Raw genomic sequence first — 16,811 nt, forward strand, 5'->3', positions numbered from 1 at the left:
TCACCGTCTGCGTTGATTTTGGAGCCCAAGAAGATGAAATGTGACATTTTCCCCATCTATTTGAAAACAATGTAGCTTTCCATTAATGTAGGTCGTCATTAGTTTCTCTCAGCAGCATTTTATAGATTTCAGAGTACAGGTCTTATACATCTCTTGTCAGATTTATTCCTAAGTAGTTCATGTTTTCATGCTATTTTAAATGGTGTTTTTAGGTCAGTTTCTTATTGGTTAATACTAATACTTGGAAATATAATTAATTTTGTAAGTTGCAATGTTGCTAAAATTTATTAGCTTTTTTGTAGATTCCATCAGATTTTCTACATAGGCAATATGCCATCTTTAAATAATGACAGTTTTACTTCATCCTTTCTAGTTTGATGCTTTTTAGTTTATTTTTCTTGATTTACCGTGCTGGCTAAAGCCAGTAGAAGTAGTAAAAGAGAATATCCTTGCCTTCTTTCATTAAATACGATGTTAGCTCTAGGTTTCTTGCAGATTACTTTTATTAACTAAAGGAAATTCCCTTCTATAACCTCATTTGTTGAGAAGTTTTATCAGAAGACATTGGATTTTGTTTTTCCATATCTCTTAAGATGATCGTATGGTTCTTTAGTTTGTTGATGTAGTAAATTATATTGACTGATTTATGAATACTAAGTCTCACATTCTTGCAAAAAAAAAAAAAAAACTTGGTCATGATATACTCTTTTTTAAATGTTATTTAAATTTGGCTGTGCTGGGTCTTTGTTGCTGCGTGGGCTTTCCTCTGGCTGCGGTCAGCAGGGGCTGCCCTCTAGGCGCAGTGTGAGGGCGCCTCGTCGCGGTGGTTTTGCTCGTTGGGTAGCACGGCTCTAGGGCACGCGGGCCATGGTGGCTGAGCGCGTGGGCTCAGTAGTTGAGGCTCACGGGCTCTAGCACAGGCTCAGTAGTTGTGGCGCACAGCCTTAGTTGCTCTGTGGCGTGTGGGATCTTCCCAAATCAGGAATCGAACCCATGTCTCCTGCATTGGCTGGAGGATTCTTTACCACTGAGCCACCAGGGAAGCCCTGTCTATTTCTTGAGTGAGCTTTGATGGTCTGGTCATTGGAGAATTTGTCCACTTCATCTAAATTGTCTAGTTTATTGGCATAACATTGATCCTAATATCCCCTTATCTTTTTAATGTCTTTAGAATCTGTAGCAATGTCACCTCTCTGATTCCTGATATTGGCAATTTGTGTATTCTTTCATTTTTCTTGATCAGTCTAGCTAGAGTTTTATCTATTTTATTGATATTCTCAAAGAACCAACTTTGGTTTCATTGATGTTTCTGTTGTTTTTCTGTTATCTGTTCATTGACATTTGCTCTGGTTTTCTTTCCTTTCTTCTGTTTAGTTGGAATTCAATCAGTTCTTCCTCTAGCTTTTTAAGGTTGAAAATGAAATCACTGATTTCTTATCTTTCTTCTCTTATAATATAGGCACTTAGCTGTACACCACAGATTTTTATTTTCATTCAGTTCAAAATACTTTGTAATTTCCCTGTTGATTTTTTCCTTTGGTCTATTAGCTGTTTAGAAGTATATCGTTTAATTTATACAAAGTTTATCATTGGTTTTCTCAGTATCTTTCTGTTATTGTTTCTGATGTAATTACCTACCTTATAATCAGAAATCATGAGAAGTGTCTTGAATCCAGAATTAAGTTTATCTTGGTAAATGTTCTACACGTACTTGGAAAGAATGTATGTTCTGCTGTTAAAAGTGTAGAGTGTTCTTTTGAATGTCAAATTGATAGTGTTTAAGTCTTATATCCCTATTGATTTTTTGTCTACTTATTCTGCCATTATTCAGAGAGGAATGATGAAATCCCTGACTATAATTGCAAGTTTGTCTCATTTCTTTTTTTTTTTAATACCTTTTTTGAGATATAACTCATATACTATACAATTCATCCATTAAGGTTTACAACTAAATGATTTTTCCATCACCACTATCCAATTTTATAATATTTTCGTTCCCCCACAGAAAAGAAACCCCATACCCATTAGCAGTCATTTCCCATTTCTAACCAGCACCAGTTCAGTTCAGTCACTCAGTCGTGTCCGACTCTTTGCGACCCCATGGACTGCAGCACACCAGGCTTCCCTGTCCATTACCAACTCCCGGAGTTCACTCAAACTCATGTCCATTGAGTCAGTGATGCCATCTAACCATCTCATCCTCTGTCGTCCCCTTCTCCTCCCACCTTCATCTTTCCCAGCATCAGGGTCTTTTCCAGTGAGTCAGCTCTTCACATCATGTGGCCAAAGAACTAGAGTTTCAGCTTCAGCATCTGTCCTTCTAATGAATATTCAGGACTGATTTCCTTTAGGATGGACTGGTTGGATTTCCTTGCAGTCCAAGGGACTCTCAAGAGTCTTCTCCAACACCACAGTTCAAAAGCATCAGTTCCTTGGCACTCAGCTTTCTTTATAGTCCAACTCTCACATCCATACATGACTACTGGAAAAACTATAGTTTTGACTAGATGGACCTTTGTTGGCAAGGTAATGTCTCTGTTCTTTAATATGCTGTCTAGGTTGGTCATCACCACAGCCCTAAACCACCACTCATTTACTTTCTCTCTCTACAGAGTTGCAGATGTTTTATATAAACATAATCATACAATATGTGGGATTTTGTAATTCATGTGTTAAAGTTGGCATAATGTTTTTACATTTTATCTATGTTACAATATGTAGTATTGGAACTTCATTCCTTTTTATGGCCAAATAATAATCGCATTGTATGGACATGTTCATTTTATTTGTCCATTCATCAGTTGATGGATTTTTAGATTGTTTCTACATTTTCCATGTTATGAATAATGCTTCTGTGAACACTGGTGTACATAAATTTTTGTGTTGTATGTTTTTATTTCTCTTGCACATTTGCTTAAGAGTGGAATTCCTGGGTCATATAATAATTCTGTTGCACTTTCTGAGGAACTGCCAAATTGTTTTCCAAAGCAGTTGCAACATTTTTCATTCCTACTGGGAATGCATGAGGTTTCTCTGCATCCTTGCCAATATTTGTTGTTATATTTTTTATTATAGCCAATTTAGTGGGCTCATCGTGGTTTTGATTTACATTTCACTAATGACTAATGATGTTAAGCCTCTTTTTATATACTTATTGGCCATTTGCATATCTTTGGAGAAATGTCTGTTTGGCTCCTTTCTCATTTTTTTACTTTTTTTCATTTAAGCTATTCTTTTTATTATTGAGTTATAACTCAATTAACCCTATTAGATAAATAATTTGAAAATATGTCCTCTTATTCTATGAGTTTTCTTGTCATTTTCTTGGTACTGTTTATAACACAAAGGTTTTTAATTTTGATATAGTCCAATTTATCTTTTTGTTCTTTTTTTTCTTTTGGTGTACTGGAGTGGGTTGCCATTCCCTTCTCCAGGGGATTTTCCCCACCCAGGGATCAAACTCGGGTCTCCCGCATTGCAGAAATATTCATTACCATCTGAGCCACCAGGGAAGCCCAGTTTAGTGTGTGTGTGTGTGTGTGTGTGTGTGTGTGTGTGTGTGTGTGTGTGTGATTTGTGCCTTGGGTATTGTATCTGAAAAAACATTGCCTAATCCAGGATCACAAAGATTTACTCCTGTTTTTTCTTTTAACAGTTTTAAGACACTTGATTTTCTTTTCTTTTTTCTGCCATGCTGCATGGCATGTGGGATCTTAGTTCCCCAACCAGGGGTCAAACCTGTGCCCCCTATGCAAGCAGTTGGAGTGCAGGGTCTTCAACACTGGACCTCCAGGGAATTTCCACTTGGAGTTTTCTGAAACAACCATTTCATATCTTTTCCTCACTCGATAAACCATTGTCACCCCCCTGCCCCCAATTCCGGCTGATGACCTCATCTCCCTTTTGTTGAGAAAACAGAAACATCCAGAAGGGAATCTCTCCTCTTCCATTCTTCAGATCTGTGAATGGGCCTGTGTCTCTCTTCATCCTCTTCAAGGTTACCCACCTCCGCCTGGGCTCTTCTGCATCCCTTCTTTCTCCAGGACTTCACTGCTTCTGCTCCCTATCTTCAGTCTCTCCTTGTTTGTAACTAAAGCAAGCTTTATTAGCATTCTTATAAAACATATAAGCATGCCTTAGTGTTTCCCATCTTTGAAAACCCTTGGCTCCAGATGTTCTACTCCCCTTCATACCCACACTTCTTAAGCGTTTTCTCTCACACTGCCTCCATGTCTCACCAGTAATTCCTCTTCAACCCCCTCCAGCTATTCACTGAACCGCTCTGATCAGACACCAACGATCTCCATATTGCTAAGTCCCTTTTTCAGCCTCAGCACAATTAGCCAGTTTCCACACCCTTCTCCACAAAGCACTCCTGGGTCAGCTTCTGTGACTCCATACTCCTAGTTATCCCCATTTCTTTGGTTATTTCCTCTGTATCTTTTCTCCAGCTCCTCTACTTTTACTCAGCGACTAATATTGGAGCACCTCAGAATTAAGCCTAGGCCTTCTTCCCTATAAACTAGATAACCTTATCCATTTTCATGACTTTTAATATTATTTGTGTGCTGGTGGTTTCCATATGTGCCATCTCCAGCTCAGACTTGTCGTGTGTGCTCCATACTGCTAGATCTGACCACCTTCTCTGTGTATATCTCTAGACATCCATCCAGAACTAACATGCTCTCTACTCTGCTTTTTCTCATCTCAGTAAATGACACCACATTGGTCCATTTGCTCAGGCCCCAAAACTAGATCTCATCCATATTTATTTCCCTCTGTCACCTCCCACATCAGTTCATCATCAAGTTCTGACTGTCCTGCCTCCAAAATACAGTCTGTGTTTCCACTCCGCTCCATCCTGACCTAATCTAAACGCCCATCATCTCTGACTTGAACCCCCTGTGTTAGCCTCCTAGGGAGTCTCTCTGCCTGTACTCTTGCCCCATCCCAGTCCATTTTCATCAGAGAAATCATTGTAGGTTTGACAGTGGTTATCATTGTAGGTTTGACTATTTCTTGTCACAGTTTTCATGAGAAAGGGAGGCTTTTTCTAATTTGCACCAAGGTAGATTTGCATTTAGGCTAGCATTTTTATGCCTTTCCCTTCTCTGATGCATCAAGGTCTTTTTCTGTCTAGGCCCCAGCTTTTCTTTCAAATATTTCAGACTTAAAGAAGTCAAACAAAAAACTACCATATAACCTTTGCGCCTAGGGAGTCTCTCTGCCTGTGCTCTTGCCCCATCCTAGTCCATTTTCTTCTTGCTTCAGCTTCAGTCTTTCCAATGAATATTTAGGATTGATTTCCTTTAGGACTGACTGGTTTGAACTCCTTGCAGTCCAAGGGACTCTCAAGAGTCTTCTCCAACACCACAGTTCCAAAGCATTAATTCTTCGGCATTCAGCCTTCTTTATGGTCCAGCTCTCACATCCATACATGACTACTGGAAAAACCATAGCTTTGACTAGATGGACCTTTGTCAGCAAAATAATGTCTCTGCTTTTTAATACACTGTCTAAGTTTGTCATAGCTTTTCTTCCAAGGAGCAAGTGTCTTTTAATTTCATGGCTGCAGTCAACATCTGCAGTGATTTTTAAGCCCAAGAAAATAGTCTGTCACTGTTTCCATCGTTTCCCCATCTATTTGCCATGTAGTGATGGGACCAGATCCCATGATCTTAGATTTTTTAACGTTGAGTTTTAAGCCCACTTTTTCACTTTCCTCTTTCACCTTCATCAAGAGGCTCTTGAGTTCCTCTTCGCTTTCTGCCATAAGGGTGGTGTTATCTGCATATCTGAGGTTATTGACATTTCTCATGGCAATCTTGATTCCAGCTTGTGCTTCATCCAGCTGGCGTTTTGCATGAGGTACTCTGCATATAAGTTAAATAAGCAAAGTGACAATATACAGCCTTGATGTACTCCTTTCTCAATTTGAAACCAGTTCATTGTTCCATGTCTGGTTCTGACTGTTGCTTCTTGACCTGCATACAGGTTTCTCAGAAGGCAGGTAGGGGGTCTGGTATTCCCATCTCTTTAAGAATTTTCCAGTTTGTGGTGATCCACACAGTTAAAGGCTTTAGCACAGTCAGTGAAGCAGAAATAGATGTTTTTCTGGAATTCTCTTGATTTTTCTATGATCTGACGGATGTTGGCAATTTGATCTCTGGTTCCTCTGCCTTTTCTAAATCCAGCTTGAACATCTGGAAGTTCTTGGTTCACATACTGTTGAAGCCTGGCTTGGGGAATTTTGAGTATTACTTTGCTAGCATGTGAGATGAGTGCACTTGTGCAGTAGTTTGAACATTCTTTGGTATTGGAATGAAAACTGACCTTTTCCAGCCCTGTGTCCATTGCTGAGTTTTCCAAATCTGCTGGCATACTGAGTGCAGCATTTCAACAGCATCCATCTTTGAAAGGATTGGAAATAGCTCAGCTGGAATTCCATCACCTCCACTAGCTTTGTTCATAGTGAGGCTTCCTAAGGCCCACATGTCAAGTTACCTTTGGTTTTAGTCTGTTGACCCAGCTGTTGATAATTTATAAGCCTGGTTTGCTTAATTTAGTCAACAGTTTTCAAGCTTTTCCCACAGTTGCTCTACTGAAACATTTAAAGTAAATGACACTTTATTCCATTGTACTTGAGTAGCCATGACTAAAAACTAAGTTTCTATAAACCTATCCAGAAACCAGAAAAACCTTTGGCAGTGTGAATCATCGCTGATGTAGTTTGATTCTCCTTGGCTTTTATTTACTGTCTTGAGGAGGGGTGCACCTGTAACTGCACGCTAGTGTAAGGCGTGTCAGGCGTGCAGAACATGGAGTGGACAGTCCCGGCCCTGTGAGAGGTTGTCTAACTTAACCTCCCTTTTCTGTTGGCAGTGCACGACTTGATTTTCTGGCGAGATGTGAAGAAAACTGGCTTTGTCTTTGGCACCACACTGATCATGCTGCTGTCCCTGGCAGCTTTCAGTGTCATCAGTGTGGTTTCTTACCTCATCCTGGCTCTTCTGTCTGTCACCATCAGCTTCAGGGTCTACAAGTCTGTCATCCAAGCTGTACAGAAATCAGAAGAAGGCCATCCATTCAAGTGAGTTCAAGTATCATAAGTAATGCTCTACAACTTAGGAAAGGGTTTGCAGAGGCTGGTCAGATTCAAATCAGACCTGATTAGAAATCAGGAATTATAGGGCCTAATGCAGCTAATCAGTGGCATGAAACGTCAGCTTGAGACTCCTTTATGAAGTGACCAAGTTAGGCACCGGGAACTTCTTTGATAAACTAGAGGTTCACCTAAAAGGACTGTCTGAATTCCTGGGCAGGGTCGTCCTGTAGAGCAAGCAGGGCATCTGGACAGTGCTCAGTGAAAGGGGGTCCCAGGTACATGTTTAAGCCCCACATAGTTAATACTTAAAACAGCCTTGGAATGTTGTCGTTGAGGATGCATTCTTGGCAATATCAGAACTCAGTGTGTATATTCTTGGTTTTATCTCTCCTTTAGTTACCTTAATACCAGGGGCAAGTCATGATGAAGTCAGTAGGTCATGCATTTGTAGAATCCAGTTGCTAGCTTTTCCAACTGTGCTATGATTTAACAAATGTTTTCTCACCCCTTTCCTCTTGAAAGTCTTGGCCTGTAAAAAGTTTTAACATCAACAAATGGCAGTATTTTATTATTTTCAAATAGCAGGTTTTTAAAACCCCTTCTCGTGGAAAAAGAAGTATTTCTGTGGTCTCTCAGAACTATGACAGAATAGTGTCTGACTGCAGCTTTGGTCCTTGTCTTTTCTCCTGGTGAAAATAGAAGGAATGATTTAAGCTCTATGTGGCATGTTAAAAATTACTTGCAAATTGGTTTTAACAAATCAGTAGTTGTTGATTGATTGAGTGGATAAATTTTACTGTTTTGCCACAAGCTGCAATGTAGAAGTTTGTGTTTTTTTTTTTCTCCTTTCGCATGACGCTGTTATAGATTTATAAAATGTGTTTTGCTGGGTTGTATTAATTACAGCATCTAATTTTTATAACTTTTGTGTTTGATAGTAAATATTTCCTTAATAAACAGAAAAGAAAAACATGCCTATTACTCTTCTGATTTTTCCCGCAAGACTGTAGGCTGTTTGAGGCAGAAGCAGTTTTATTTTTCTGATATCCCTACACCTAGTGGAGGGTCTGATACTCATGGGCACGCAGTAAGTGCTGAGTGAATGGACAGATTGTGAGCAGGTGGTTACATCTCAGTTCTAGAATGCATCCTGGGAACAGAACGCAGGTCTTTGTGTTTCTTTAACAAATATTTTATAATGCCTCCTTTATCATTTTGAAATGAAATTCGTAGATAATATTACTGGTAAACTATTACAACAAGCATTTCAGTCAATATTTTAATTTCTTAGAAATAACTACACCAAAAAAGAAACTAAAGATACTTTAGATCAGATACTTGCATGTACATTTATAATCTCCCTTACAGATGTGATTTTCCAAAATGGCAAAAAAAAAAATCTTAAGGTTTCAGTATAAACAAAATACAGTTTTAGACAATTAGGGATATGTTAAAATTGTGGGGAAAATACTTTGTTTTTGTATGTTCTGGGCTCCTGATAATTATAAATAGGTTCACCTTCATGAATATCCTATGAGATAGTAAAAGTTATGCAGGACATTGGGCAGTTCTTTATTGTACATGACTATCCCTCACTGCAGACATAGGGCAGCTTTGCCTCTACCTACCAAATGACAGCCATGTCCCCCCACCCCATGTTAGCAAAATCTGCCTCTGCAGATGTCACACACCCTTGGGGGGATTTCACCCTCTGAGGAACTTCTGTGCTAACAGAAACAGGTCGTCTCCTGCCATGTCAAATGTGTGACTGTTGTTTCTTCTTCTGGAAGAGCCTACCTGGATGTCGACATCACTCTGTCCTCAGAAGCTTTCCATAATTATGTGAACGCTGCCATGGTGCACATCAACAGGGCCCTGAAACTCATCATTCGTCTCTTTCTGGTGGAGGATCTAGTTGACTCCTTAAAGGTTAGTTGCCTCTACAGCTTTTGGTGGTGAGGCTGAGGAAAACCAGGGACTGAGTTATAATTCAGAGGAAAGGCAGTAAATAAGGTTTTATCAGACAAAAGCAAAATGTATGCTTGTCTCAATCAATCTATAAAAATGGAAGTAGGGGTTAGTAAAGAAGGTACTTTATGCGCCAAGAGAACTAACATCAGAATAAGGATAATGTATGTAATTGATAGAAATGCAGTTACAGTCTGTTTGGGGGCCTGAGAGAACCACTGAGTTCTTTTATGCACCCTCAAATGTATAATAGAAATGAGGTAACCATCTTGAAATTATTAATGGCATATATCACTAAATTTATGAGGACTTAGCTAGAAAAGAATAACATCAAATAACCTGAATTTTTTAAGATCCCCTGGTGGAAGGCATGGCAACCCACTCCAGTATTCTTGCCTGGAGAGAGGAGCCTGGTGGGCTACAGTCCATGGGGTCGCAAAGAGTCAGACACAACTGAGTGACTACTACTGCTAAGTCACTTCAGTCGTGTCCGACTCTGTGCAACCCCATAGACGGCAACCCATCAGGCTCCCCCATCTTTGGGATTCTCCAGGCAAGAACACTGGAGTGGGTTGCCATTTCCTTCTCCAATGCGTGAAAGTGAAAAGTGAAAGGGAAGTCGCTCAGTTGTGTCTGACTCTTCGCGACCCCATGGACTGCAGCCTACCAGGCTCCTCTGTCCATGGGATTTTCCAGGCAAGAGTACTGGAGTGGGGTGCCATTGCCTTCTCCAAACTGAGTGACTTCACACAGCCAAACCTGAATTTTGCATTATGATTATTCCTGCTTAACCCTCTGATGTTGGCCTTCACAGCTTGCTGTCTTCATGTGGCTGATGACCTATGTTGGTGCCGTTTTCAATGGGATCACCCTTCTGATTCTTGGTAAGGTGGCAAGGAAAATGTCTTCAGGCTCTATGAAGTAATTGGTAAGAGTAAGAACAAAGAGAGCTCAGCGTGGCTCCAGTCCTTTCACACTGGCCCAGCCTTTAAGATCCATAAAGGCCTTGACTAGTTATTGGAGGAACCTGTGTTTGTGGGCACAGGTTTATTAAATGGTCCCACCTATAAAGAAACATCCAGATAACTAGAAATAAAGGAGAGTTGTCGAGATTTGGTTTAAATATGAGGATCTTCATAATTTGGAAATTATTAGTGGTACAAGAGGGAAGACTATATACCTGTATCTAACTCTCCTTAGTTGAGAGCTCTGGCCAGGATTTCTCATATTGATGAAGTTCTGTGTTTCCCTGTATTTCATGAGGAAAAATATCCCTGTTACTCAGACTTTGTGACTGTCTCCATTGACACTTGCCGTGTCTCATGATTCTTTCTTACAGCTGAACTACTCGTTTTCAGCATTCCAATTGTCTATGAGAAGTACAAGGTAAGCATTTGTCTGTTTTTGAGTCAGATATGCCAGTTAATGTATGACTAATTTTAGTTCTTTTTTTATTTCTTTATTTATTTGGCTACATCAGATCTTTAGTTGCAGTATATGGGATCTAGTTCCCTGAACAGGAATTGAACCCGGGCCCCCTCCATTGGGAGCACAGAGTCTTAGCCACTTGACCACCAGGGAAGTCCTTAGTTCATTTTTTAGGCATTGAAAGTGCACAGCAATCTTTTCCTAGCCATTTTTACAGTCTAATTTTACAAGTCAAGTGCCTACAAGAAACTGGTAACTGGTTTCCTCTAAGAAGCGAAACTGAATGTCTAGAAGAGATAAGGGTAGAAAGGGAATTTACTGTGTTACCATGCTATGTGTCTTTTGAGTTTTATCAGATGGATCTATTCCCCCAAAAAAGTTGAAAAAAATGCTTAAATAAGAGCTGGTATCTGTGAAGAAACAAACTATTAAAGGAGTTGTGGGAATCCGTGAGTGTGAGCAGACGTCTGCATTGTAGAGTGGCTTATACCGAGTGTACTGGCTGCTGTGAAGTTGTTCTTGATAGACTGTTGTCCATCATCTGACTTGATTCATGGCTTTTTGGTATTAAATGAATTAGTCTCACCAGGAGTCAGAACATATTTGTGTTTACTGAATGTAGATTAGACACACAGTTTCTGGTATTGAGAAAATGATGGTTAAACTAGGCTAAAGAATCTTACCTTCAGGAAAATTGTTAATCTGTGTGTTGCCACAACTGAATGACTTTTCTTCCTTGAAGACCCAGATTGATCACTATGTTGGCATCGCCCGCGATCAGACCAAGTCAATTGTTGAAAAGTGAGTATGCTTAGGTTCCACATTTCATCATGACATGAGCTTTTTTCCCCCCAGTTGTTTTTAGTCTCCTATGTAAAATGCTAATACCAAAGAAAGTAATTTTTATCCTGGGGAAAAGGAAAAGCTTGGTTAATGGTTTCATTTTACTAGAAATTATTTCATCTGCTCCTTTGTAAAGCATTCTTTGTATCTTAAACTGAAAAGGATCAACAGAGTTAGGACCAGTCTGCCTTTTTGAACTGGTTTTTAAATGTTTGTGGTTGTCTACTCACCATTTAGTTTCACAAATATCAATATTAAGCCAAACTCTTCTTTCCCTTTTCAGAAATAAAACTTGTAGTAAATAAATATATTAAAGCTCAAAACTACCTCTTTTCTAAGACTACATATCCTTCTGTTTTAATCAGTTTCATATTTAAATCAAATAATAAAATATTGGTAGAATTTTTATGACTCCCTATATCAAGGAACTGTAAGTTAATATTTTTCCATATTTTCTTCAGATACTCTTTAAGAAACAAAGCATCACAGCAGTTAAATTCTCTTTGTGCCCGCCCCCCACCTTTCACACCCCAGGTTTCAGTGCTTTTTCTAGCTTTGATATGAGGAAACCTTGTCTATATCCAGACAGCCCAGACTTAATGCAGAATCTTTACCTACTTTTTTGCTTTCTTAGGTAGACACTGGAGCTAAAGCCCAGCAAGGGCAGTTCACACAGATTTGTATATGGTTGTTGCTTATTCCTACAGAGCACAGCCAGCAGGCAGTGTGCTTACGTGTGCCTCATTCTCTGTTATCCCCAGAGAAGGGAGCCAGGAGGTTTGGGCAGCGAGAGAGGACAGGCAGCAGGCTCAGTGGCAGGGAGCGGGTGGATCTTGGGGGCTCTCTTCGGCTCATCCCAGGCCAGACTCAGCCCCTGCCCAGTGAAAATGGGAGTGTTGTTCTCAGGACACTAGTGAGTCCCAGAGCTGTCTTCTAGGATCAGTGTTAAAACAAAAATCTACAACTAATGTCTGTATTTTCACTCTTTTTTTCTTTCCTTTTCCCAACAGGATCCAAGCAAAACTCCCTGGAATTGCAAAAAAAAAGGCAGAATAAGTACATGGAAACCAGAAACACAACAGTTACTAAAACACCATTTAATAGTTATAACGTTGTTACTTGTACTATGAAGGAACATGCTCGGTGTCAGCTTGAGCCTGCATTCCAAGCTTTTTTTTATTTGGTGTTTTCTCCCCTCCTTTCCCTCTACCCTCAGTATCAAGCACAAGAATTGTTGGACTTAAACAAGAACTGATACCTTAGAAAACCCAAAAGAATAAAGAAAGAGTCAAAATAATAGGATAAATCAGTACCTTAATGATGGTGGAGCTTTTACCTGTAAGTTGAAAGGAAGGGGAAAATTGGAGGTAAAGGAGAAAATGAAAAATAAAAACACATCTCTTGGGTTCTTGTATCCAAATTTCAAGGACTAGTCAGTCTTCTAGAGCTTCCCATCATAGTTTTGCCCTTATTTTTAAGTTAAGAAATAATGATTAACTTATGAAGAAATTATCTGGGGACAAGAATGGGATCCTTCCCTTGTTTTTGTTGTTGTTTTGCAGTCCTGATCCCATCTTTCTGCCCCACGACGTGAGCAGCTACTCCTAATCTTCTTCTTTTTCATTAAATGATATAACTTTCAACTCTGTGAATAACTTATAGTTGATAGTGATGATTCCTGATTCCCAGAATACCATCTGATAACCAGGAATGGAGTTGGAAGGTCGGACGGAGGAGCGCACAGGAGCGCTGCTGTGACTCCCGCGCGTCCTCAGGAAGGAAAGGCTCCGCGTGGGGGACGGTGGTGTCTGTGTCGTTTGTTCTGGACACCAGTTCTGAGCTGTAGTTGGAGAGCTTATTCCTGAATGTGCTTTCCTCCCTCTTTCCTCCCCTCAAGTTCAATAAATATGGTTGTACTTTTCTTATTATAAAATAAATGTCTGTAACTGCTGTACACTGCTGTAAACTTGTTAGAGAAAAAAAAAATTAATCTGCATGTGGGCTCCTCCGTTATTGAGTTATTGTAATCCTGTCTCAGTCCGTGGCGGGGAAACATTCTCAAGAGGTGAGCTACAGAAACACAAAGGCCTTTTTCTCTTTTCCCTGCACACTCCATCTTTACCTGTGCTCATCGTTTTACCCTGAGGACCAAAGCTGCGCTGGCGTGCGCGGAGACCGTATCTGTGGTTGAGACCCCACAGATGAGTGTAGGGAGGTGCACTTTGTGGTTCAGGTGGGGTTTTAACTTAGAGGCTGGCTTACTGGGCGTGTGTTATTTGAGGATTCCTTCCATCTTCAGGCACTTAAGCTGTCTCAGCACCTGTACCGTGGTGCAGGTTCCTCCTTTTGAGAGTGTTTTCCAAGAAGCTGTAGGTAAGGGTGACCAGGCAGGGCAGATTGTGTTGGCGGGCTCCATGCGCAATTAAAAGACAACAAACAGTTCACGTTGATAACAGATGGAGGGCATTTGGGAATCTTTGATTCCCACTTGAGACTTAACGTCTTCCTCCCCTTCCAACATTAAAATTCAGTAAACTTGAAAGAAAATCATCTGCGAATTCTTTCAGGTTGTAACTGACAGTCGTGATAATCCAGACAGAATATGCACTTGTGACTTTAAAGTAAGGGCTATAATCTTTGACGGTCCCAAAGCAGTGCAGCTCTGTAGAAGGTAGTGGAAGGATCTTTTCTTTCTACTTTGTTGAGAAAATTACTTAGGAATTTAGATGGGTAAAGGTACCTTGCCTTACTCCACTCTTATTTTCTTAGCCCCCTTTCCTTCTGAAATGTTTTAACTCATTTCACGTCATGGTAGGAAATGCACTCTCCACCTTCATTCCTTTGCCCTCCCAAGAAGTCAGTGCACTGATTGTCTTTTTGGGCTTCCCCTCCTAAGGGTCTTTCCCTGCACAGGAAGCCTCCACACCTAGCTTTTGCTTTGTCACTGCTGTGTTCAGATTGATTGGACAGATCTTTGTGCCACACAGGAATTTTTTTTTTTTTTTTAAGAAAAATCTATAGGTGAAAAATTACTAATGAAACTGTGTGCGTATATGTGCGTGCAACATAAAAGTACAGTAGCACCAAGGAGCTTGAATCTTGGTTCCTGTAAAATGCAAATTGATGTGGTATTAATAAAAAAGAAAAAAAGAACAGTGACTGTGCTGTCATTCTGCTAACTTTATTCTTTATACACAGTTTGGGTAAAGTAAGAACCAAACAAGGCTTCCACTGGCCCCCATCCCCACTCCACTTTCGAGGCTTTAAAAAGTGATTAATAGTTGATACTAGTAGTGATTTCCAAGATTGCAGAATTTCCATAGTAGAACAAAGCTGTGCATTTGGTTTCTGAAAGAAAATAAGAGATCCTCTTAAGAGGGGACCGCAGGAGAAAGATGGTGAGTGGAAAGGGCCAGGGGGGTCTGTTGTCCCAGCTCACACCAACCTAGGAGGGTTCCCCCACCTGCAACATGAGTGAAGCAGCCTGTAACCCCCACAGTCACAATGTACTTCAAATGAGACTCAGTCACCATGGAAAATGGAAACTTTTCCATCAGGTCTTTGCTCTTTCCCAAAACTAAGGCTGCCATGACCCTTAAGCTGCTTTTTTTAATTCAACATACCTCTTAGAAAACTTAGGCTGAAATTTTAAAAAAGTAACTGATGCGAACAACTTCACAAATACGCATACAAATGTTCAAATAATGTCACTAACATGGTATATAAATATGTATTCAGAGTAACATTTACATATTGGCCATAATAGCAAGCATACCATTAACAAAATTCATGAAGAAACTTCACCTGTTCATATCAGACTCCCAAGGCAAGGAGGAGGCACCTAGAGATGAGAACCACCTAATCTCCTGACTGTTAGTTCAAGAGGCTATAATAGCTGCAAAGTAGTAACAACCACAGTGCCACTGCGCAGTTCACTGGTGCTCAGAACTTCAGCATGCCTTGTGATCACTGGAGGGCTTATCAAAACAGATTGCTAGGCTCCACGCCAGTTTCTGATCCATAAGTTGCCACCCAAGAATCTGCATTTCTACTAACTTCCTAATTTCTGTTGGCTACACTTTTGAGAACCAGTGGAGTGCTTGGGGCTGCTTCTCAATGAAGACATCCACTGCTGCCCTCCTAAGGCCTCTCCCTGCCTATTGAGAGCAAAAACCATTCTCATCCTGCTCTCTGCCCTGGCTTACCTGAACTTCGGCAGAGGGTGTGGATGACTATGATAGTTGCCCCAGTCTGCCTGTTTTTGAATAGGCAGAGTAGCGAAAGTGGCAGAGCACTCCTGGATCTGAAAACAACATGCATGAAGGAAAATAAAAGAATGGCAGTACCCAACCTGGGGCCATCCATAATCCCTGCTCTCTTTTTAATACTGTCTCAAAAAACCTGGAGGTTCAAACGCTAGGAATTCACTTTTTAGGTGAGTGACAGCCCATGCAGTATTTCCTGAACCCCTGGTGGCATCAACAAAACAATGCCAGAGCCTTTGCCCAGCAGGGAGGCCTTGGGCCAGGTGGCAGTCAGCCCTACTTGTGCAGTTCTGGTCAGGAAAGCTGCTGCTGGCACCCTCCAGCTGAAGCCAATGGTGGCAGGACTGCCCTGTTGAATACTTGTTCTAGGAGTGTGCTGCTCTTTGCCACTCCCAGGAGCCCACAACTGCACTGGGAGGGCCTGCGGAGCCCAGCTGCACACGCCATCCTTCGGCAGGCCTAACCGTAAAAGAAATTTTAACTTACCAGAGATGGGGAGGCCATGTGGTGTAGTGCAAAGAACACTGAACTGGGAGTTGAGGTTTTTATTCTAGTCCTAGTACTGCTCCTACCTGGTGTGTGATAATTTCAGTTCCTGGACTCCATCTTACCTATCTGTGAAAGGGGTTGGGGCAGGTACTGGTTGATCTCCAAGGTCTTTCCAGCTCAGACAATCGAGTTATATAAAAAATGCTACAAAATCCGTGGTATAAAATTCAATTCCCAATCAGAAGTCAAGGGGACTGGGCCTGAGGCACTTGAACCGTGGGCTCTGGCCTGGGAGCACTGAGATAAGGAAGGCTTTCCTCTCTGCTCTCTGCTTTCCCATCCACAGAGGCGGCTGCCAGGGCCGCTACCCCTCCAGACCCAGCCCTGAAGTCCCCACCCGCTGATCTCCCCACTCAGCCTTTAAGACCAAAGGAACCGGCCTGGCTATGTGAAGAGCGCCAGTGGGTTACTAGAGACTCCTCGGAGGAACCTGGTGAGGCACACATTAGTCTATGATGTTTGGGGTCCTCCCGTCCGCGCCTCCTCTCTCCTACCTTTAGGTCCTTCCTCCACCACCTCACAGCTTATCTCTGATACACGCATAATAAATAAGACATTTGCACATAAGGGTGACGGACAGCTCTCTTCCCGCCCCTCCCCCTCTCATATAAAAGCATTAAATACAGTTTCAAAATAAAATACAAAGAGCAAAA

The 16,811-nt window shown here is 41.0% G+C and overlaps 1 protein-coding gene and 1 long non-coding RNA gene across 2 annotated transcripts in view; one reads left to right on the forward strand and one right to left on the reverse strand.

Moving 5' to 3' along the window:
- LOC104987175 (reticulon-3) overlaps positions 1 to 13,340 on the forward strand; it is a 65,137-nt gene extending 51,797 nt beyond the window's left edge. The window contains exons 2-7 of the mRNA XM_010837967.1: positions 6,883 to 7,090; positions 8,896 to 9,034; positions 9,888 to 9,957; positions 10,413 to 10,459; positions 11,244 to 11,302; positions 12,355 to 13,340. Of these exons, the coding sequence (XP_010836269.1) occupies positions 6,883 to 7,090; positions 8,896 to 9,034; positions 9,888 to 9,957; positions 10,413 to 10,459; positions 11,244 to 11,302; positions 12,355 to 12,400 (569 nt within the window). The 3' untranslated portion in view covers positions 12,401 to 13,340. The remainder of the gene's footprint in view (positions 1 to 6,882; positions 7,091 to 8,895; positions 9,035 to 9,887; positions 9,958 to 10,412; positions 10,460 to 11,243; positions 11,303 to 12,354) is intronic.
- Positions 13,341 to 14,506: 1,166 nt separating this feature from the next.
- Positions 14,507 to 16,805, reverse strand: LOC104987176. The gene is made up of 2 exons (XR_825103.1): positions 15,550 to 16,805; positions 14,507 to 14,692 (listed from the first exon to the last, which is right to left on the reverse strand). It is a non-coding gene; the product is annotated as an uncharacterized LOC104987176 (long non-coding RNA).
- Positions 16,806 to 16,811: the final 6 nt, after the last annotated feature.

This window comes from Bison bison, unplaced genomic scaffold (assembly GCF_000754665.1).
Source record: "Bison bison bison isolate TAMUID 2011002044 unplaced genomic scaffold, Bison_UMD1.0 scf7180017864089, whole genome shotgun sequence".
Lineage (NCBI taxonomy): Eukaryota > Metazoa > Chordata > Mammalia > Artiodactyla > Bovidae > Bison > Bison bison.